The following is a 24416-nucleotide window of genomic DNA, read 5'->3' as shown; positions in this document are numbered from 1 at the left end:
AAATCGGAAATACTTATCAGATGTTGTAGTAAAGAACAGTGAGACACCACTGTTGCCATAACAAGCTGTGATACAGAAGGGCTGGTGTTAGGGCAAGTTCTTTAAAATCAGGGAGACCCTGCCAGGAGCAGCAGAAAATCATTTCCTGATCAGATTCTGAGGGAACAGGGAACGTAAGCATGGATGGATGCTGATGCACCCCAAGACCCTTACTCTCTTGCTATTTTCTTGTGCTCTATGTGAACAGCTACATTGTTCCTACCAATCTGAAGAACGGGGCATGGGATTGTGTATGCAGCTGAGGGAAGAATGGAATTAGGTCAAAAAAAACATGAAAGAGTGCCCAGAATAGAAAAGGAAACTGCACTGCAGAATGAGGCTCCTTGGTGTTTGCTGAAGTGCTTGTACATGTTTCTCTACTGATCTTAAAAGTGGAGCAGAGAAGCGCTAGTGAAGTCAGAAATTTCTAACTTCCTTACAGGGAAGCATTTTTATAGGCACATCTGAGTGCCTGTGCAAGTGCTAATTCCCTAAGCTAGAACTCTTTAGAAGCAGTTTTAAACACAGTCTAAAGTAGGCTTCCAGCTCCATATAGTGCCCTGAATTTTCCAAGTGGGCTGGAAAAAAAAGCAATCAATATACATTAATCCTCTTAGTGGCTGAATTTCGGAGTAGCCAAGGCATTCTTTCCTGTGAGAAACCCCTGCTGAAACAACTTGTGTTTGAAATTCCTCCTTCTTCCTTTGTTTCTTCTATCCTCTACACCTTTCATCAAAGGCAAGCCACTTCTTATGCCTTTGTTTCTTTATGCTGTCTCCATCCTACCCCGTCTGGCTGATGAAAGGACAAAAATATCTCATAAACAGGATGATGATTTCTATCCACGTGTACTTTACTTCAGGAAACAGGCAAAATGAAAATTACTTTATTTGCATATAGTAAGTAGTCACACTTGCAGCAGGATTGAAGTGAAATAATAACGGCAAACATTTCAGTTCACATACAGAGGAATGCATACCATTATGGTAGTCTTTGAGTTCCAGTACTAAGCAGAAGCTTCAGCTAGCTTCCTAGCTTCCAGTTCCTGCTTAGCCTTCTCTCTCATCTCTCTTTCTCTCTCAATGAGAAGTGATTTTTCTTGCTCCCACTCCTTTAGCTTCTGCTCATGTTTTGCAATGTCTTCCACCTCACATGCTGGCAGCTTTTCCTTAACGAGTTGGGTGGTCAGGGTTAACAGGCTTTCAGATTCAACCTTGCCAAGTGAATGCAGCTTAGAGTACAGCTCCTGTCACAAAAAGGGATTTGATGGGGAAGAAGGAGAGAGACAGTCAATCACAAAAGTCGGTGATAAAATACTTCCCTATAACAACCAATACATAGCTGTTGAATCTAATGATTAGCTGTGCTATCCAGGCCAGCTATTTCATCCTAGCTAAAAGTTTTGACTGTGGCAGCAGGTACCAATTCTTCCCCCTCCTTGAAATACTAACCTCTAAAATAATCTTTTGGTGAGCAATAAAACTGAAACAATGTAGTTTCATTTTCATTAAGCAGTGAAATTCTCTTTACTTTTCCAGGTTCAGTTACCTGGTGTAAACAAAGATCAGCTGACCAGTCAATTATGAAAATATAGTCTACACACCTTATTTTTTGGGTCTTATCTCAAAATTCATTGACTGATTTGCTCCACACTGCCTGCATTAACATCCCTCTCAACAGATGCAAACCACTTTAAACACTCTCTTACTCTAGAGCACACTAAGTAGCTCCCATGATTTCTTCCCAACAGTTACTGTGATCTAAGGCTTTACTTTGTTTACACAGACTGTACAGTAGATCTAAAGCAGGTAATATTTATCCAGGGATATTCTACACTGTAACTAAGAACATAGCTTCAGTAAGAAACTCTGCAATATTTCCTTTTTGAGCTTTACTTACCTAGATTTCATGCAGCATAAAGATATTAATTCACTTAAGATGATGAACCATCCAGTGATACTATTTCTGGCTTTCTGGAATCTTTAGCCTGATGGCTCACTAACAAGCTGATTAATTGCCTTAAAAGTGCAGATACACAGTCAGCTAGAGAAGAGTTTCCTGAGGGAGGAAGATGACATGGCACTGGCAGATTCTTCACCCTTTGCTCATTCATTAGATAGGAACACACCTTCCCAATTGTTCTTTTAAATAAGATGTTTTACTGAACCAAGCACTTGTGGAAATGTTTAAAGCAAGTAGGTATCCCAAAGAAAGGTACATCCGTGCTTCTTTCACGTGCCCTTTGAATAAAGCTTATTGACTTGCATTGAAAGATGACTGAAAGAAGATATGGGGATAATTCGCCACCAAACAAAATGGCAATTCTGGGTCCATGACGACATCTGGTCTTCCTCTCCCAGTTATCACTGGAAGCTTCCATGCTGTGTAGTTGATCTGCAGTATTCCTCTTACTCCAACTCCCACTGCAGTAAGCTGCAAAGGCACTGTCCCTCAGCTCTTGCCTTGAGGTCATACCTCGTTCTCAAGAATGAAACGGGGGTGTCCCTTCTGATGCCTCTCCATTTCTTCCCACCCTAGCCAATACCAACTACAAAGGCTTTGCTGTTTTGCCAGGCAGTGGAAGGTCTGAACAGGTCAGACAGCAGATAAAAGTCTCTTCAAGTGGTAGGTATACATGTCTGAGGGGCTTGGGCATTTGACTCTGTTGCCTTTTTGATTTTATGATAAAGATTAAAAGGAAACAAAACGTCTTTGAAGCTACTGAATAAAGCCAAACTTAGTAATATTTATGTGTATTCATCTCTATTTTGTTGAGATATCAGTAAGTTTACAGTACATCAGGGACAAACATGGAGAGTGTAGGGTTTGGATTTGAGAAAGGAACATAACTCCTGACAACTTCTCCCATGATTAGAGCTTAGACGTTCAGTTTAAAGATAACCATTTTAGACCATTAAGAATCTGTCTGCTACCCACTACTGAGGACGTACTGAAAAGGGGGGTTCGTGCAGTAAACCTAAGCAGTATGAAACTGAACTAGAAGAAATACAATGAACTGGAAACTAGTGGGACCTCTCTCCTAACCCACTACTGGACTGAACCCACTGAACTCTGGAATCTTCCCTGCTCTGCTGTAATACATTAGTGAAGCTAATTTAGGAAAGCAGCAGTCTCTCCGTCCTGCCTGTACCAGAAGGGCACATTCTTAAATGGCAAAGTCACTAATTTTTATAAGCAGTCTCCAGGGCTCTGCATTCAGAGGAGGTACACTGCTTTCAGAGACAGTGCTCCCCAGCATTTATGTGATGAAATGCTTGCTCACTGGTCATTTATATTGACGGAAAGAATTACCCCAGGAACACTGTACTGAGTGGTAGGCCTCAGTTCATGGTATCTAAAAACAGGTAACTACAACATGAGTGACAGTGTCAGACACACAGTCTATATTACAGCTCTAAAGGCTATTTTTTTTTTCCTTTTTCTGGAAAGAGACAAATGCCCTCAAGTCCTGCTTTTTGGAAGTGAAGAACATACTGCCTCTCACACATCACAGTTGTTAGTCGCGCTGCCACAGCTTTTTCATGTACATCTAAAAAAGGCTGTTCTGAAGGTCTGTATTAGACATAAAGTCCAGGAACACATACAAAAGCTGAACAAGCTACAGTTTGAAACAGGAATTGTATGCCTGGACCAAATTACAGGATCACGAGGGTTGGAAAAGACCTCCAAGATCACCTGGTCCAACCATCACTCTACTACCAATGTCACCCACTAAACCATGTCCCCAAGCACCACATCCAACCCTTCCTTGAACACCCCCAGGGATGGTGATGCCACCACTTCCCTGGGCAACCCGTTCCAATGCCTGACTGCTCTTTCTGAGAAGAAATGTCTCCTAATCCAGAACTGTTCAAGGCCATGACAGTCTGGAACTACAGGCCAAATTAGCTCTAACCAGGGGTATTTGAATTTTACCACAGCACAAATCAGAAATGATCATATAAAATGGGCTTGTTATATAGCTATGAGATGATGAAATAAAATTCAATCACCATACAGCTATGCCCTAAGGAACAAATGTTTTGTGTTTTATACTGTTAGCATCACTGTGACAAACTAGAGATAAAAGGGAAGCCTTACTTAATTCCACAGACTGAAAGTATAGGATGCAACTTTCCTACTAATCCTAACGTACACAAATGGAGAATAAATTCAGTATTGTCTCAACCCCAGTACAATTTACTTTAATGAGTAAGAACCCACACAAGGTCAGATAATGGCTCTCTAATGACAGGCCACTTTTGCAAACAGCATTTGGATGTATCATTCTGATGTATGAAAAGTGAAGACGAAATCCCAGCAGACATTCAGAAGACAAGTGGCCTTGAGCACTTATTTTTTTGACAGTTGCTTCCTGTTTGAGTACATGAAAATGTAAGGTGACAACAGTTTTAGAAATGCCAGGTACACTCCTGATGCACTGAAAGGGTGCTAGTCTACTAGCTATGATAAGCGTACTTATTTTCTAGTATTTACTATGGATATCTATTACAGCTTAGAATATTTACATAAATGAAAATCTCCTACCTTGAATCGGCTGTAGTATTCAGGTACTTTAGACTGCTCTGTTTCTTCTGTTTCTGCACATTGTGACTTTTGCTCTGACTCCTTGGTTTCTTCGGATGATTCTGGACCAGGTTTTGCTTCAAGGACAGACTGCAAAATGGTCTCCAGAACATCAACCTGAACAATCAGATTTGTCACTGTTAGCATAAACAGTTTGGAAATACAACCTGAGTAATACTGCTGTTGCATCTACAAACAACTTTGTGAGTTACTCCGTAGTTCAAGATGACTGCTCTGTATGATAAAGAGAAAACCAAATTCTAAAAGCAAATGGACTAATTCTTGGAAGAATTATGTACTGTATTTTGGACTTTTGACGCTGGGCATTTCAAAGTCCCTGCAACAGAAGAACTCTGTCAGCCTCCATCAACAGTAAAACTCCCTGACTCTGGTGATGTACACATTCAGATGTTTGTGGATATCTCAGGCATTAGACTATCATCTGCTCTTAGCCTGATATCTAGTCATAAATATTAATGCTAAATGGTAGCCACTGTGATAACAGCACTAGCATGATATACAATCACAGATACATCTAAATAAGATGTTACTATCAAACGTTCAAAGCATATAATCTTTAATAGATCATCTTGATTCCCCTTTGGTGAAAATAAGGAAAATTACCCGTTCAACAAGAACATTCATTCCTGCCATTAGCTGGGTAATTTAACAGGAAAAACGAAAATGTGGGCATATAGTAATATGTATGTTGGTATATATATAATAATGGTATGTTGGTAAATGTTTATTTTTAATCTCTATGATACCCTTGTTCTCTTCATGTTTTTCTCTTGAGAGGTACCAAGAGAACCACCTTCTCCTAACTGCAGTTGTATCAAAAGAATGCATTAGCATCACTAATGGACTTGGTAAACTATTTCTTTATCTATAATTGATATGAAAGATGGAATTGCTATACGGGTGCTGCTGCTGTTTTGGTACTACGAAGATTGCTATAACTGAAATTACTGGATACAGGCTGCCTGCATTTTAAAATTCAGACTTTACAAATATAAAGAGCTGTTACCCTTCTCTGAATCCTTATCCTTAGTGTTTATCAGTTGAATGAAGTAACAGTGTAACTTTTGAATCTATGACACTTTCCACAAGCAAAAGGGCTCTTGATACCTACTGGTTTCATTTTCGTAGTGTAAGTATATATAATGCTAAAGAAATAAAAAATAGCTTTACTTGAAATAACATTCTTGGCACTGAAACGTAATCCTTAAACTACCAATACTGAAACAGGATTAAATAATCAATGAAATCATTACTGAGTGCTTGAAGATACATAAACTCTTATCTGGAGAGTTTCTCAGACAATTCCACACACCAAAACTTGCTTGTTCACAGTTAAAACAATATAGCACAATACTAAAATAGTATTTTTGTTACGTTGTTATGATAGTAACAGAAATTATCTCTCTCAATGGTCACGGCAGAGAGAAAAGAGGCACCCTGCTAGTCAGAAACAGAGGAAGCTTAAAGCCTGAGAAAAAAGTGACTGATACTGAATGGCCAATCACTTGAAAATGTTTTCAACAGAAGTGTGCAACTAAAAAAAGTTCATCCCAAAATTTCTCATTTAGGTAATGAAATTTCTTCAGCCAGAAGATAATATTACATTTGGGAAAAGAACCAAGGTTGTGAAAACAGGGTTGCATCTTTCTCAGGTTTGTATCTCTTTCTCATGCCTGCTATTGTGCAGGCATGCAAGGACAATAATTTACAACATTGCCCATATTTACTAGTGCTATGATATGGATTTACAAGAATTGCATAATGGTCAATTTAGGCTTGCCCAAAAGCTACCCAAGATACTACAGGAAAAAGGAGTTTATGCATGTGAGGTTGCTTCCACCACATCTGCTTTCAGTGTATGTTGACTGACCCCAGTATTGACCTGCTCAGTGCTCTTAGTCCTTCACTCTTGGGAACACTGCATTTCAGTTGGAGATAATAATTAAAAATATCTTATACAGATATTTAATAGTAAGATCTTAATGAGTATTCTTGTGGAAAAGGACAGATGATACAAATCAATATAATGCAATTACTTTATACCAGATAAGGATGCAGACCAAAGTATCTTCCTTTTCTTTCTTAGTGCATTGTGGTCACAAAAAATGCATTGGAGAAAAATTATTTTGATAATATCAAAACATTTGGTATTATCAAGGCCCATTTTTGGTCCTTAGCTTGGTGAAACTTGTGTGACTTGCACTGTTGTTTTTATACTGCTACCTAAAATCCAAATCAGGCCACAAATCTCTTCAGAGAAGTTCCTGTGTAGCTCTCACAGTTATTGCTTTTTGGACTCTTCTACTGGATTTGTACATAGACACTTGCAGCAATAGTGAATAGTCAGCAACAACCTTATTTTGCAAATTCTTAAATGACAGATGTAATTAAACTCTGCAGCTTAAGCTGCTCACTGAACAAAGTAAAACATTTCTGCAAAGAAAGCATTGCTGCTTGTTACTGGAGATTACTATTTTTACAGTATCAGTACAAACACAGATATAAAGGACCTTACTAGACTTGATGTACCTGGTTGCATGTAATGTTACATAGACAGATGCAACCTTGTTTCAGCACTAGGGTGTTTGTCTATAATCCAGAACTCTGAGGAGTTCCTTAATTTGCCTAGGGTTTATAAGCAGAAAAAATCACCAATTTATTAGGCTGAGATCTTCAGACTTGGAGTAAAAAAGAAAATTGCTGAACCACACCCAAAGAGAGAACTCTAAATAGTGTAGGTTTCAGATATGATGCTTCCTTCCCTGCCCTATCCAGTATTACATAAGAGCTGCTTCTGACTATGGGGCATTAGGAGGACCTGCTGAGCAGTGACATGGCCTTTGTACATCAAGCGAAATGTAGGGGCTGTAAGCCTAGTACTGATGCTAGCAAAAAGGACACTCGCAGTACCAGAAAGCCCTTCAGTGCTGTTTTTATGCACCACACCATGTAGTTTCCTGAATTATTCCACCTAAGCTGGCTGGTTCCAGGAGCAGTGTGAAGCCCCACAGCACTCCTAATACTAAAGTACATTCATAAGAGCTGACCTCGCAAACAGACCAAATCCATTTATCCTCCCTATCACAGGCACTACAACCCTTCTAGAAATCACCCTGCCCTGTCTCTGGACCAGTATCACTCAGGACATGATTCCACATGAAAGGACACATGGAATTAGCCAGGAGAGGTACAAGATGTGACGTTTCATCTTCAAGTATGTCTCTGAGAGAGCTGGGAAAGTATCCTGGGGGGGCATGCGGCTTAAGACATAAATGGCTTGTGGCAACATTAGACACTCGCTCGCAAGGACATGCCAATAGACATCTTTGCTGACTTGTTAACTGAAGCCATGCTTCTGCTCTAAATGTTACTTCCCCTCCTGTCTTCCATAGACCTCTGAAATATTACTAGGCTTGTAAAGGTCTGCTATCATCTCATTAGCAAGACAAGTAATTTCCAGGTTTTACTGAAGTTTAGTTAGTGTGGAATTCCTTGTGTTATGCAGGTTATAGTCTTTAGACTTACAGCTTCTTTGCAGATTTTGATGTCTCCTGGCAATGAAGCTACATTCTCCATCACTTGCAAGGCTCTATTCAAGTATCCAGGTGTCCACATCAGCGGCATTAGGTTGTAAACAGCTCTTAAACCTTTATTCAACTCCACTTTCCCTGTGATAAAACAATACTTTGAGTTTAGTAATTGAACACTTGAGTCCTAAGGTAATCTATAAGGATTGGTTCTGTTCTCTAAGTGAAAGCAAGTTTCCAGGATTTTGTGGTAAATACGAGATACAAAGCTGCTGTGACAGAATTGTTTTCTTGTTTTGTTAAAGTGCCTTCTTTTTGCCAGCTTCAGGACTGCTACCCGTTTGTCCCTGTTTGTTTATTGTTCCTCCCCATTTTCTCCCCCTCATCTCTACATTTTGCCCATACAGAGAAGTGGAAAAATGGCCAGGCTTCCTGGTTGTCTGGCACCGAGTCAGCATCTCTGAGAAGGATGTCTGAAGATCTCAGACAAATAATTGTTTAGCATTCACGGACTCACTGTGCAGCATGTGTGTGCTAAATGTGAGAGGCAGGACTCACACCCATGGTGTTTAAGGTCTGCTCACACATGTACCAAGACCAGATCACATGAGACTTAAAGCACATGCTCTACTTAACTGTACAGCTCAGTGTTCTTATTTCTAGTTGGAACTTCCTTAAAGAAAAGATGGGAGACCTGCAAAAATGAAATTCTGGTTCTCATTTTGGAGCTCCCTGTGCACCAAGGTCTTCATGACTCTAGCAGGACCTATGATGCACAGCACCACTGACAACCTAGCTTTTCTTCTGAGGGTGACAGTAAAGACTACAAAACTTCTGTTCTCCATAATGGGGAAAATGTACATGACATTCTAGTTGGTGAGTACTAACGGGCTATGACTGTCACTCTAAGCTCTTGATTTTGTCGTTGTCAATGTTAAAAAAAAACCACACTGCAGTGTAGCTTATGAGAGTTATCCATCCAAGTCTCACTTTAATTTAAACTCTGGCTCTAAGAATGCAAAACTGTGAAAACAATCCTTATTCTTCTCCACAGGGAAAAGAACACTTTAAGAAAAGCAACGTAGTAACTGCACAAAGCTTATGAACTACGGACAAATTAAAATAGCTAAGGTGCCTTAGGCCACTCTGTGCCTGAAGACATCTTTCACTCTTTCAGAGGTCAGTTCCATTAGTGCTGGCAAGACTGTGGAATATGTGACATAACAGCAAATACCTTTTCATCTACTGAATGTCAATGTCATGGAACAAGTACTACTGCTCACAAACAGTGAGTACATTTGTGAAATACAGCCTCTACTCAAACAATCTTTATGACACAAAACCTATACTAAACTGAATGCCAATTGTACAGCAAAGTCCCTGTCTGTATCAGCATCTCCACTTGATAACAAACAGCTCCACTGAAAATCAGGTTTCCAATTAATTTTAATGTTTATCCTCTTTTTTCAATGAAAACAAGGTTTTCATTTTACAGTCATGATAAATCAGAATCAGCATCCTAACTCTGTCACTATCCATTGTATTTTGAGGTTGCATTTTAAGAATGTGTCCTCTTCTTATTACCCTGAATAAATTCTAGGACAAAAGATAATGCTGTAATGGAACAACTGCATAATGAAAAATTTTAAATTAATTGTTTACTCTTAATTAAATAATCATTTTACAGAGAAAGACAAAACTGTTCTGGACTATACTCCCATAAAGGTTGCAGGAAATTCAAGAATTGCTTATCCTTTCTTCCCCACCTCCTAACCCCCGTCCCTCCTGTTCTAGATGTACTCTGATCTAACTGCTCTCTAAATAATACAGCATATCATTATTGGTGAAGGCTTCTTAAAAGATACAGGATAAAGGTGCTGCTATCTGCTGTTCACAACAGAAACATTAATGTTACAGTGAGTAGTAAATGTTCTAAACATAGTGTTTTTCAGGGTGCGGTCTCTGTAATTCTTGGTGTGTAAAGATTATTTTAAGAAGTTCATAAACTCTATCTAGAAAAAGAACATATTGTCTAGTACCATAGATTTGTTCTACAGAACTCTGTCTTGTGGGATTTTATCAAGAAAATGTGTTGATCCACATACAAACCAACCCTACTGCTCTCTAAGAATGTTTTCCTCCATTCAGTCTTAACTCTGAAACTGTTTCTTCCACTCTTTCTGCCTTTTTCCTTAGTCTTTTCATTGATTACATTTTAATAAAGCAAGGGCACAAATTTAGTTCATCCAGTGGCAATAAGAGGGAAAATAACGACTGTGAGGGAAGTAAAACTTACCAAGAAATGCGTAACCATACAGCTGGGAGCTAAATCCCACAGTGCTTGTTTGCTTTAGTCCTGTAAGCAGTAGTGATGCACCGAGATTCCTCTCCTCTTCCCACTGCAAATAATGTAAACTAAGATGTAAACTAAGTACATGTTCCTTGACAAACACAAACAAAAATACTGCGGTAACCAAAGGCAGCACATGGCCTTCATCACATCTTACTAACAAAGTAGAGAATCATTAAACCTGTCCAATGTTCAGAGTAACATTACACACAACCTGAAGAACAGTATATGTATAATAAAGAACACCTCTTTCCAGAAGACAATAAAATGGGAGGATCTTTTGAATGGAAGTCAACCATTGTGTTTCGTTAGGGATAAAGGATTATGTTGATTACACTGGCCAAGCACTGCCAGTGACCCGTATGTCCAGCACTCACTTCAGGTTAACGCTGCTGAGAACAAAACTATGTGGCTTCTGTACCGGAGCAGTCCTTTCTTTTAAGTATGTGGTAAGATGCAATCTCCACTATCCTACATTAGAATAGAAAATGCAGAGAGAATATGCTGCTACGGGCTGCTTCAAGTCCAAGTGATAGATCCGACCAACAGTGAAAGCTAGAGAAGGGGACCCAATAAGGAAGGACATTAAAACCACAAGAGTGGTGTGAATTTTACTTTGCTGTGGGATAGTACAGTACAAGGCCAGAGAAGTAGACTTCAAGTATACACATTTCTTCTCGGCAAATGAAAGAAGCTGAGAAGAAATCCCCTTGTGAAGAAACTGGGGAAGATATAAAAGACAGTAGACTGGAGGAAGTCTGCTTCTCTAATACACAGATTTTGTTGCAGGGTACTTTAAGCACCTTGTTATTACCTTAAGACCTCGAACAAATACCGCCAGTGAAAGGCAGAAACTTTCTGTAAAGAAATTCCCTGGTTTAATGCAAGGAGATGTCTTTTCAAGGTGTAGCAACTTTTGTGCCTCCCTTCAGGTGCTATGTGAACTTGCATATAATCATCCAACATAAAATACCATCACCTAACAACCACACAAGGTATTTGCCTGACCCAGGAAAGACATGCAACGGGATAGGTCTGTTTCTTGCTGAATTCAGCATTCCTGGCGAATGTTACGGGAAAATCAGATGCAACTGGAAAAACGGAGCTTTGAAGGTCTGCTTTCTTTTGGGAACTGTCCCTTTTGGCTTCAAGAGCTGGAGAAACTGCAAGCACTTGACATTAATGCCTTTGCATTGGAAGATGGCAATCACACTGATTGTTTGCAACAGTCAAGGAGGATACTTTCTGGGGAGAGCCAAAACCAGTCAGTCTGGTTCAGCAGTGCTTACAACAGCAGAAATATGGAAGTTCTCTATCACCTGCGCTAGGAGCTAATATAGTCAGATTGCCCATGATTCAGTTCTCAAAGTTAAAAAACATTTTGTCAGGCTGCTGGACCCTAAGCTATGGTGGTCAAGGCCCTGTCTGCAACAGGACACTGGCTGACTTGTCTTGCACCTTGGAAAGAAGGAATGGGGATTTTCTGTCTACAGCCATTCCTAAATCAGCCACAGAAAAACGGTACTGAGCATTACAAGGTGTTGAATGGTACTCTGTATGGTGCATACATATAAAAATATGGCTTATTGCAGGTCTTGGATGGGGTTATTTCAAAATGCATATTAAATACATCACAGCTGTATAAATAGGCTTGTCTTTTAAACGTGTTTTATGTCCATACCACCCTTGCTTGCATATTCAGCTTTCATAACATATTACACATAGCGACAAGTGCCTGTCTTTGCAGTAAGGATACACAAGCATAGACAAACACAATGGAAAAAACAGATTTTAGTCCCTCTGATTGTCATACATAAGTGATCAAGTATACGTGAGGAATGGAGGAGAGAAGACTAAATGCACATGGTTTCTATAGTGAAAACTGAAATTACAAGCCAATTGATTAAAATCTTAAGGCACTGGCCTTAACATTTTGGAATATGTTTTATGCAAGACAAATGGAGGCTTCTAGTACTTTTTATGGATGAGAAGGCAGAATACTGCCACTTCCAAGAGCCTGAATTGTCATGTTGGCCTTAAGCAAGACAGATATGAATAGGAAAGCCTAACCCAGTCTGAAGATAGGAGAGACTTTAGTTTTAAATATTTCCGAAAATCAACAGAAACAAAGCCAAATGGGGTAGTGAAATTCCTAGTGAAAATCTTTTTTACTTCTACAGCATCAACTTTAACAAGTTATAACCGTGAGCAATACTCACCTGTAACAGTGTCCAATATAATATGCAATACATTTTTTTGTGTGTTAACTGATGGAGCTCTCTTTGAACTCAGGTGAGATGTCACTTCATCACCTTGAAGTGGACATACACCACATCTGAAAATCCTGACACACTTTCTCTTTCAGAGAAAGGAGCAACTAAAAGTGATGACAAGTTATTTGCTGGCTTTAATCTTTTGTTGCTTTTTTTTTTTTCTCCTTTCTTCTGTAGTTTTCAAAAAAATGAAAAAACTTGGAGCCCTTCAATTTTTAGGTAAACTTAGGGTAAATAAATATATTCATGACTGAATGCCCAGCTGACTGCAACACAACATTTGGAAAGAGAAGCTCTGAGTATCATTTTGAGTGTGGTCAGCTTACCGTATGTTTAGACTTGGTTGCCAGGTACTGGTATAAAACATAAAGAGAAAGAAGCTGTGTTGAGAATTCATCAAAACTTTCTTGCAGCATGATCTCTGTTACTACTGACAGAGCATCTACAGTGGAAATAGACACAAAATTAGTAAGTGGAAATTTTCACATCTCCTTTCTTTTGCACCCACTGATGCTCACTGATGCTTTACTGTTGCAGTACATTTTGAAGCAGTTACGGAGGAAGTTAAAGATTTCTTATGACTAGCAGTAGAAAATTAGTCTTACCCATTTGGGTTATACTAACATGCTATGAGAAGGAGAAGGAACAATTGATTGAATTACAGGAAACAACAACAAAGAAGCTTTCTAAACTCATCTTAGCTCAATGCTTTCTGACTTCAATTGCCTCTTCTTTGCTCAGCCCTTCAATCATTAACATTAAAAAAAAAAAAAAACTTTAAAAATTACTTTGCTCTTGTGTTTTGATTACAGACAAGAGAAAGCTGGCTTAAATTAACTGCCCTTAAGGTGACAGTATAGTACAATGGAGAAGAGATGTTGTCACAGATCACCCATAGCATTCACTGTATCCAGCAAACAGTGCTCTTGAGAAGCTCCACAGGGAGTTGCAGTGACACTCCCTGTCAGGAAGGACAGTTTGTTAAATAGAAAGCCTTGAGCCTGTCAGAGAAAAGAAATATGGATGGAATAATGAGGAATTCACAGATGGGGGCCTCTCAAAATAAAATGAGTGTATGTATTAACTTGCCGTTTAGCAGTATTTTCATGACAAAAGCTACAGACAAGTCCTTCTACGACTCTATTTTCCCTGTCATTTGTTTGTTTTGCAGAAGGTTTATGCAAAGAAAAGCTCACTTCAAGTCTACAGTACCAGAAAACCTGCAGTGAAATGAAAACCTTAAATATTTGTCATCAAACATGAGAGGATTATTCATCTCAGCACTTTAACAGTCAACAGTGAAAGGCACCTCAACATGGCCATTCAACACAGCTGTCTCTCTTCAGTGACAGACAGAACTCTAGACAAATAGTTCAGATTAGATGTGTAGCTTTTTGAATGGTTTACAACATACCAATTCTCACTAGTAACTTCAAAGATAATGTTAACATGTAAGTTGGAATTCTGAAAGTTGGAGAAGATAGCTTACATTTGGAATGGGATTAATCATGATAGAAATACTCTGAATTGCATATTTCAAAACTATACAATGAGTAAGATCCCAACAAGAGTGATGTATAAATATGTAGAAAAGTAGTTCATATACGGAAAGAAAGTGTGGTTTCAAGGTGACTTCAGAGAAAATATGGCTAGAAGTTTTTAATTCAAAGAAAGGCTCTGTGGATTTAATAGCACACATCTGGGGATGCAGAATAGCTATATATTTTCTTACCTTCATATTTCTTCTGCTTTAAGAAACAATCCAACAAAATATTGAATGTAAAATTATCTGGGAAAATTCCATACTGAACCTGAAGAGAAAGCAAAAAATGAATGTGAAAATTTGCTGTTCAAATCTTCCAAAGCATAGTGCTGCAGGTATGAGAAAGATCAGTACCATGGCATTTCACACTGGTGCAATATGACAGTTAGCGAGGCAATTTAAGAAGCTTATTAACTCTGCTCCTGTGATGTGGGCCTATTAACTTTCAATGTACTGGATTTGTTTTACATTTTATCCGGGTCTTTGGGAGCAGGAGAGGCACTGCCTATTGGGATTTTTATGTCCCTCCTGTATTTAGCATTTTTTGATGCCAGCAATATTTAAAAACAAAAAAGTTCAAGGGAAGAAAAGGGACATAAAAGCTGAAATTTTCAGCTTTAGCTGAAACTCTGGTCAAACGTCAATTTTTGTTTTGACAATGAAATATCTGAACGTAAAAACTGCAATATCCATACCCGGCTGTAATACAAATTCCAGGTAGGCCACACTTGCCTCAAAGACCTAATCAAATATAGTCATGGCTTTTCCTTGCAGAAACTTACCTTGTTTTTTAGTGTGTATAAAGCTTTGTCTTGTGCACCATATTTTAAGCACTGTCTGATCCAACCGTGGATGGTCCAATCTCTCAAGTACCAGCAATTTGGACTATGCCGAAACCTAAAGGATAATAAAAGTCCAGGTGACAACATGATTCTCTGTTCTCACAGAAAAAAAAAATCTACGAGCAACAGATTGTGTTTCAGTACCTCTGCCCTTCATGATCTCATATATAAATCTGTATTTGACTTTACAGTCAGTCAATTATTGCTCTCCAAAGAACACTAGATAGCCCTTTCAGTAAAAGAAAAACAAAATGCTGATATACTTTAATAGTGTGTAGGACGAGATAATCTGACCTCTTCACAAATGCAAAATATTTTAAACTCACTTTCCAGAAAGCCTACGGCTTTTCCCCTGATGAATATGATATAATAATAGCTTGGTATGATTTATAAAGACAACTGAGATTGCTATAAACACTGTAGTACTCTTTAACTTTGCCCTTCTCATCATATAACATTGTATTGTTGCTGGCCTCTTTAACAAGCAACACTGCTCCATGACTTACAACATCAGAAAGTGTCAGAATTACATCAAAATACTGCTGCCTTTGAACCTTCAGAGCCTGTATAGTCTGGTATCTCACAAACACTTTAACTCATGCTTCTCTTGAAACACTTGAGAATTCACTGCACCTCTTTCTCCTCAGACTGCTGCAGGCTTCATTTGTATTTAGAAATGCTTCGTCAGTGAGGTATGCCTCACGCACTGGGAAACTCTGCTGGAGACCCTTCCCCTGCCCCCTGCATCAGCTGCACTAGCGTTGTTCCTCACAGACATTTTTTTAATTAGCTCTGAGACACCTCATGTCATGGCTTCAGCAGTGTTCCTAGGCAACCTACTCTACCGCTTAACCAATTTGTAAAATTAAATACTTGAAGTTCAGCCTCTTTTGTTTTGTCCTTATTTAGCCATATACACTTTGCTTTGTATTTGGAAAAGAAGTGACTAAAAGCATATGCAGCTCTATCCTTGGCAAAGACTCAAAAAGCAATTAGGAATCCAATGGTAGGAGCTGCTGCCTTGACCCGGTGCTGAATTTCACACCCCAACGTCAATAGATACATGCAACCTTTCTCAGTTCAAATTGTATGCATGAAAAACAGCCTCAGTACCCAGTATGGAGCTGAGTGCCACTTCCTGTAGAAAACGTAGATGACTGAGCTGGGCTCACGTGCAGATGCTTGCAGCCTCAAGCCAAGCTGCAGCACCATTTAGAGGCAGGGTTGGCTCTTTCATCTGAGTGAGCATGCTTTCCAGAACATTTATCAGATTAACGTGGCCACCAACTCTCTTTTTCCCCCCCAGTGAATCTCTGCATATTGTATCCCATGGCTAAGGGCTACACAGATCGCCAAGCTTGGAAAAGCATTAGAGTCTTCAGCATCCAGAAGACTTCAGTGCCAAAATCAGAGCTATACAACTACATAAAGTCTAAATATACTACTCTTTAAGTGGCACATAAAACCTCTCCCTTAAATTAGAATTTAACAGAAAAAGACAAGCATGCTTTGAATATTAAATTATGAACATCCATTTTCTTGCTCTAATTGCTTTCCATTTTCTTCCCTCTGGAATTCAAATACTGGGAACAGCAAGAATATATATTTGCTTTCATTAAAGTCCTGTTTCAATAATGCTTACAGGAAGCATCAATTACAGGCATCTGAATTTAATCATATTTTGATGAAACAGTTATCTAATTGCTACAGACTGTTTCACCAGCCATTTAAGATGGGTCAGAGTGCAACACCGGTACCCAGCAACAAAGCCACCAGAATCTTTTAAAGTTGCTTCATTAAATGGTTAATATTGTTTCAAAAGTGGAAAAAACAATCTTACGAAAACATAATGCTGATGCTCTCAAAGACTTAGGCCTTTCCTTTGATATAATCTTTGGCATCCTTTCTACAAATTTGTTACATAGGAGGGAAGAAAACTTTAAAAAAAAAAAAAAAGATTGTAATGGGTTTGAGTATTCACCTTTAAGCAAATGCATTATTTATTCTCTTGAGTACACAAGAGTGAGAGAGAGCACTCAGCATCTCACGCACCATGGGAGTGCTACAGCCTACCATAATGGGAAAGGCTTCTAGGTTCCCAAGTTAAATTGCACTTGGACAGTAAAAGGTCTAAGAGGGATGTGATGAGGTCTAAGAAACATGATGAAACTGATCCTCGGACACCACAAGTTTCTAACAGTGATAGGCACAGAATTCAGGCACGTATTGTACAAACTCCTTTAAAGACGTCTTCACATGAGCTTTTAAGGCCTGGACGGGAGTGGGTCCTTGTTCATAAGCACACGTGCACACAATCACAGGATCTATCATTACTATCATTACTTGTCACATAATTACTGCATGTTACTGTTAAGATCCTTATTCTTGGACTACATCTCCAGTGTACTGGGTACTACTCAAACAAAAAGCAAACAGCTTCTCAGCCAAAGAGTTTTCTAGTTAATTCTAATAATTCATTACAAAACAGTTGCATAGGAATGAAGAGAGGGAACTAGCGCCAAAATTGCTCTGTCTCCATGTCAACAAGAATCCAATACATGTGCACACATACACTCCCTCAGCACTACACACTTCCATTAATCCGTGATGTGGTAGAAGGAGAATTGGAAGTTAAGAAGAAACAGAAATGCTTCCATCTTTAATTGTTTCTGATCCATATAATGCTGGGATGAGCTCTGTCTCTCTTCTGCTAGCTGAGAAGAGAAGCCAATAGAGTATCTATTTTTACAGCTAACCTAGGCAAACTAACCAAATGTTGTGGCAGACATTTTTATTTGAAACAGAATCAGGGAAAGGAGGAGATTGCTGGTCATTTTGACAAGCATTAATGTCTTCCTCCTTCTCTGTGAAACACAAAACAGGATATAATTAAGCAAAGCAATATGTTCAGAGACAGATGAAAAGACAGAAGGAAGCTAAAATTACAGAAAGCAGAAGATTCAGACTGAATTAAATAAAGGAAGCCTCTAGCAATTGCTGTGTGTTTAATAGAAAGACCAGGAGGTTTTCTTGCAGATGTCTGCTGCTGAAACTCATTTTTTCTGAGAACTAATAAAAACCTAAGAACAAGATTCTTATAATGGATTGAGAAGAGACAAGGAAAAACAACTGTAATAGTATTAGGGGAGCTCACTGTTGCTACACTTTAATGTTAACAGCTGAATAATCAATATGGTGATCCTCCTTGTCACTGACCTGAAAACCTCTGTCCCCATAGAGAACAGGAAAAAGAATAGACAAGCAAAGAAAAGACAAGCAGCAACTGCAATACCAGGGGCATTGTGAATGTAATACTAGAATTACCCTTATTTTGGAAAATTATTCAAGGGTCTAGTCCTGAAACTTGATTTTCATTATTTCATACCCATAAAATGATTACTATTACAATGTGGAAGAGACACAATGAGCATACAGCCTTAGTACAAGGCAACCAGAACATTTTTAGGCAAGCAAGCGCACACACTCGCTCACAAACTGACCTGCATATCAGGCTAAGTATGCATTCCTAGTTTACTAATTCCCTGCAAAGGCCCCACTGATGATTATTTACAGCAGTGCTGAAGTACTCATGCTGTGTAAAAGAAACTGAACAATGGTAAAGTTTATCAGATGCTGAGAGTGCCTTACAGAGTACTTTACTAAACCAGCAAGCATGACCTATTGGTGCTCTCCCACACTGCAGCAAAGCTGAGTTACTTCCCAGCTTTTTTTCTTTATTTTAATGGTCTTTCAAATTTGTTTGGTGCCATCAAGTGGTGATACACTCTAATGCTGCTTTCTCATACTTTTCATTTTCAAGGGAAATAATACAGCCACACTGAGAGAGCAAAGAGAAGCACTAAGGAGCCACATTGCACCCCCTTCCCTAGATATGGTGAAGTATTCGCTCATTGATTTTGGGGATAGACACAAATGAAGAAGATTGCGAAGAAAAATATGCTGGGTTACACAGCAGCTGCTGCAGAAGAAGTACAGTACCAGAAACAGCTCTGCTATATGGAGGGAAAGCCAGCTCAGAAGATCTGTTCTAATTCTTCGCTAAGTTGATCTGAAAGTCCCTTCTTGTACTCCATGGCTTTCCTAAGTGTATGTATTTAACTCCTGGTACTGTCAGAGGGCATCCTTGTGCAATGCACAGTTTTTCTTTTTCTCACATCTGTGAAACATATTAAGGGTCCTTTCCCTTCTCCAGCATTGTCCGACCTAACAATAAAGTATTTTGTTATAATCTACACATACAGTACATACAACTGTATGATCTCTTAGGTCTCTAGATCTCTTCAAGACATTCTAAACTTCATTTGTACTTTGCTTTGCTCATTTTACATTTCTATTAATAAAACTATTTCCCTAAATAAAATCTCTTATACAATAATGATTTTATGTGTTACAAATGTGTTACTGTCTTCTGCCATATTACAAGGAACTGGAAAATTTGAAACAGGAAGACACTGAGTACTCTCCATTTTTTCATTATTTCTAATATAGATATTTAAGATGTGTTACTCTGCCTACCTCAGAGTTAAAACCTGTAAGATTCACATAGTGCTTGTAGGTTCTTGCAGGTTCTACTCCAGGGAAGGAAGGAACCTTCCTTGTGATAATCACTGCATTTAATTTAATCCATCTAGACTCCAGATCTCTCTTACTTCTTTTAGAACTAGAGAGAAACAGAAGTTTGCATGTTGGTTTGCTTTAATCAGGAGAGTGCCAGATGTCTTCTCATCCACTTAAGGTTCTAAAATCTCTGGAAGCAAAATGTAAGGAGACTTAGAACAAATAAATGTCCTACAAAATGTCTCTGAGAGCCAGGAAGAAGCGCTCAGTGGAAAGAATCCAAAGCCACTCCACATTTTACACAAGTCATACAGGGCTGTGAAGCTCCTTGGCAATGCCATGTTTTTTTCTTCCCAGGCACATTTTTTTAGCTACAGCGCATAATGATCAAATGGATTCCAGGCAGGCTTAGCTTGGAAACTGGAAGGCTAAAGAAACGTCACCCAGAAATCTCCCTTTGTTTGTCATTTCAAGCCACAGGCCTTGGGAAAAATCCTCTGCATTTTAAATGGACTCAGAGGCATTGCTCATGTGTCAATGTCAAAGACAACAGCCCTGAAAAAAAATCTTTGTTGATTGAAATTTCCTCTTATACATGAAAGTAACTACTTTTCTACCTCTTCTTTGCCTGCATCTGGGCCTAAACTTTTCTTTGTATGTCCCCTTTTAAAAAGTTCATATATAATCATATCAGTCCGATACGAAATACTGCATACATTAACTGACAACTCAAGCAAAAACAGAGGGAACACTTTCCTTTTGTGGTGAAATAAAAAACTCAAATAGTATACGTAGCGTAAGTATTTATATCTAGATAATCAATATCTATACACTTATAGAAAGCGTATAGACACTTTCTATCAAAAGCAGCAACAGGAGAGGTGCAAAAATACATAAATCAACTATAATGGGGGATAGTCTAATCCTGTGAGACAGAATTATGCTCTTACACAAAAAGAAAAGCAGCTTGCAGACTCCCTACAGAAAGCTCATATTCAGCCCTTCTTTTGTTATAATTTCTATTGACTTTCCCCAATCTTTGATTTTAAACTAAATTAGCTCTTGATCGCTTCAGCTTTAAAATTAATTTTTCTAATTTAGACTTGCTGCACCCCCATATGAATGCATAATTCTTATGTAGCATCGTTTGTTCAGGAGTTGCACAGATCTCTAACACCATTGATGAATGCAACCTCAAAACAGGTCTAAATGATCACATTTTAGATAAGGAGAAACTACAGTACAGAAGCACATTCAAAGATTAAGACTTAAAGAATGCTTTTCATATCTAGTTTTGCTTTCCAGTTATACCACATACATCTTTTATTTCTGTCTAGCCCAATGTTGCAAACAGTTTTCTTTGTTTCTTAACCCTTTTGCTTGGTAAAAGCACCCAAACTGTTATATACTGTCATATACAAAGTCATATACTTTTGGTAGAAATACATACTGTGCTTTAGAAAGACTAGGGATATTGCTCTGGTCATCAACCTCTCCTAACAACTGAAGGGACAGAATTCACCACACACAAGTGTGTCATACATAAGTGTCAACACACTTATTGCATTGCTCGAAACTACTCTTCTGTACAAAAAGCTCAGCTTTGCGAAGTCTGTTTTTAACAATGACTATCACACACATCAATCAAACATATGGTGGGTAGGATCTAGTCTGTCCTTTACTGACCTACCTGCTTTTTTGACAGACAATTCTTAATTAACAAATGGAAGCTGAATTTCTCACAGAAAAAGCATTTCTGCCCATTGTTATCAACCTCCAGCACTGCATCACTAAATAATCTTCCTCTTGATGGATTTAAGGCACTCTTGTGATTAAACTACAGTGAACAACATAAATACATTAAAAAGAAAAAAGCAAATAGTCATAAAGCCCTAGATATATGCTATACATTTCATAATAATATATGACTGGAGAAGGAGTTTACTGCAGCACAAACGAAATTCTTTACTTGTACATAAACACAGAAAAGAATCACCACAAAAGAAATGGTAACAGCAACAGATCCAGAGCCTGCAGCAAAGTTGCAAGCTATTTATTGGCTCTGAAAATTACCTGAATTATTTATCTGTCCTTCCCTCCACTGGCAGTGAATGTTAGTAGAACTGAAGCAGAGCAGTTCTTCCGATCTCCTGCCATTGGGCTACACCAGGCAACCCTGAATCCCTCTAGAATCATTTGCAAAGTGCAGAGAGGAAAACTCCTTCAGACAACGTGATCAGCCTCAGTATCCTACAGGCTTGCTTTGAACTCCTCTAAACTTTATACTACTTAGCTCATAACCAGAGTGAAAAAGTGAAGGCCATAGCCCAGGCTCAAACAACATCCTCAGGACAACATCTCAGGACACTTTGTCCCTAGGAAAACTGTTCTGGGCTGCTAAACGTGTTTGTTAAAAAGCTCCTCAAACATCCATGTTGATTTAAAATACTCCAGAACTACACGCTCCCCAGAAGGACAGCAGTGGAAGTTCACTTTACAAAAGAACACTTGTTTCCAGCACAAGTCAGGTTTTCTTTGGTATCATGCTTGTGTGAACGTGCTCCCCATACCACAATCTGACAAAAAAGGACATCAGTTATGGGCCTTGTCTAGCTAGAAACTAAATGTGTTAATATTTGAAATTCCAGTGTAAACATGGTTTCTATGCTTAAAGCATAATGCTTGAACAAGTCAAGTTAAAGGCAAGGTTGCCAGCCAGTTCACTGAAGCTAAAATTGGCCACTTTGGGATCCCCAGGGTGACTGGTAAAGAAAAGAACACTGTGGCAGTACAAATACTACTGCTGAGAAAAGGTGGTGGTATCCAGTTTAGTTTCGTGCAGAAAATAAAACAAGGTCATTTTAACAAAATTGAGAAGTTTTATTGCAAACATGAACTATGAAGCAAGTAATCCCTATTTTTGCTTTATTCCTTTTATGACCAAGAGAGAATGATGAGGTGGATAGAATGCGAGATTTGTTCTGCTTCTTGTTTCTTAAGAGATACAACCCCAACAAAAGAAACAGAACAAGCAGATGCTTTAATATAGTGTTCTTATTTTTCTCCTACTCTTAAGATAGTAGAGTGTCTTGTAATCCATTACCTTCCACCTCTCCCAGTGCTTTTGGAAAAGACAAGCAGGAAAAACAGATTTTCTTCTCAGTCTCATGAAGGATCCATACTACTCCCATCACAACACTGAAATTCACTTGAGGGGCAGCAGTTAATAAGAAACTGGAGAAGTCTTGTTGTAACAGTAAGAACAATAACAAAAAGCTCAACTTTTCCCCAGCTATCAACTATACAGGAGACAGCTTCTAGGACTTCTCTCTCTTGAAAATATTCCTGGGCTTTTACAGTTAAAACAGCTCATTTTCAATATAAATGCCATTACTAATCCAGTGATTGAATAGAGAGTATCATAGGCTGAGAAAAACTTGGAGAATGATGGGGTGAGCTGTTGCTATAGTGATTCTGTTAAGACACTCTCTAGTGCTTTTCCTTGTCCCCATGCAACTATAATGAAGTCTAATATAAAGCCAACACTTGCATTAATTGTATCTTTTCCTGGTATCCTGGCATAGAAAAACAGAGAGAGATATTAAGAACTGTACAACAAAGTAGATTTCTTACTTTGAGGAAAATTTTGAACCTCAGCAATTTCTAAGTGTGTCACGTTAAAACTTTCTGTGTTATAACTCAACAAAATTTTGCTGGAATCTTTACTAATTATCTGAAAACTGGTTAACACAACAGCTGTAAGAAATGGCATATACTTAAGTAAAATACTTGTCAATTGCTACCATTTTACTAGCCCAGATATGCCTGTCATTACTTCAACTAACTTTCAACCTCCCTGAAACTTGGTATGCAAGTTATCAAATAGACACATTTTTCAAAATGAAATGTTTGTGAAAGCCTATTTGTAATTTATAATTGCTGAAATTATTTTTGTACCTAGTTAACTATGCAGAGAGTGAGAGAGAGAGAGAGAGAGAGATCCCTCACTGAACTTGCCAGCAAGTTACTTCTCAGCAGAAAGCTAGTTCTTGATAGATGCATATTGGTAGCAAGTCTAAAAATGTCTATGTACCAAAATAGTAATTATGCTATGGGCTTTCTTCAACTAAGGCTATCCAAGATTATGTGATTTTTTATGGAATAAATTGCTTCAAAGCTAGTTAGATTTTTCATTTAAAAAATAAATAAATGACTTCAGATGCCTTGGAAGACCTCCACCTTTTAGCCACTGAAATGCTAAAATGAAAATCAAACTTTTTTTTTACTCTATCTTTACTTCAACTATTGCATTCACTTACAGTGATGTCATGTTGAAGTCTGCATTCCATTAACCGAACTGGACAAAGTACCTCAGGCTTTTCAAGCTGACAAGACAGTGACTCTAAAAAAGTTTTCCAATAGTTTTTTTCAGTGTCAGAGGGAAGTGGACAAGTTAGGATCAAAGTTCAGGAGTTTATGCCTTCCAGTGCTAAGCCTAAACAATCACGGCACACCCCTTTCACATTACATTAAGAGGTAACGCTTTACGGGTATGCGTAAAAAAAGCTGTCTCAAAGCCAACAAAAATACAATAATGCAGGGAAAAAACAGCCTGTAACTAGATGCTACTATTCCAATATTTGCAAACAGAAAAGG

General features: G+C 38.5%; 1 protein-coding gene across 1 annotated transcript in view; it reads right to left on the bottom strand.

Annotated features, from left to right (window-relative positions):
- Positions 1 to 903: 903 nt before the first annotated feature.
- The window catches only part of MRPS27 (mitochondrial ribosomal protein S27), a 45959-nt gene continuing 22446 nt past the window's right edge, over positions 904 to 24416 (bottom strand). The window contains exons 5-11 of the mRNA XM_040539897.1: positions 15123 to 15237; positions 14530 to 14608; positions 13124 to 13239; positions 10471 to 10573; positions 8173 to 8315; positions 4588 to 4743; positions 904 to 1285 (exon numbers count right to left, since the gene is read on the bottom strand). Of these exons, the coding sequence (XP_040395831.1) occupies positions 1046 to 1285; positions 4588 to 4743; positions 8173 to 8315; positions 10471 to 10573; positions 13124 to 13239; positions 14530 to 14608; positions 15123 to 15237 (952 nt within the window). The 3' untranslated portion in view covers positions 904 to 1045. The remainder of the gene's footprint in view (positions 1286 to 4587; positions 4744 to 8172; positions 8316 to 10470; positions 10574 to 13123; positions 13240 to 14529; positions 14609 to 15122; positions 15238 to 24416) is intronic.

The sequence above is a fragment of the Cygnus olor genome, chromosome Z, assembly GCF_009769625.2.
Source record: "Cygnus olor isolate bCygOlo1 chromosome Z, bCygOlo1.pri.v2, whole genome shotgun sequence".
Classification (NCBI taxonomy): Eukaryota; Metazoa; Chordata; class Aves; order Anseriformes; family Anatidae; genus Cygnus; species Cygnus olor.
This window is presented reverse-complemented; position numbering and strand designations above follow the sequence as displayed.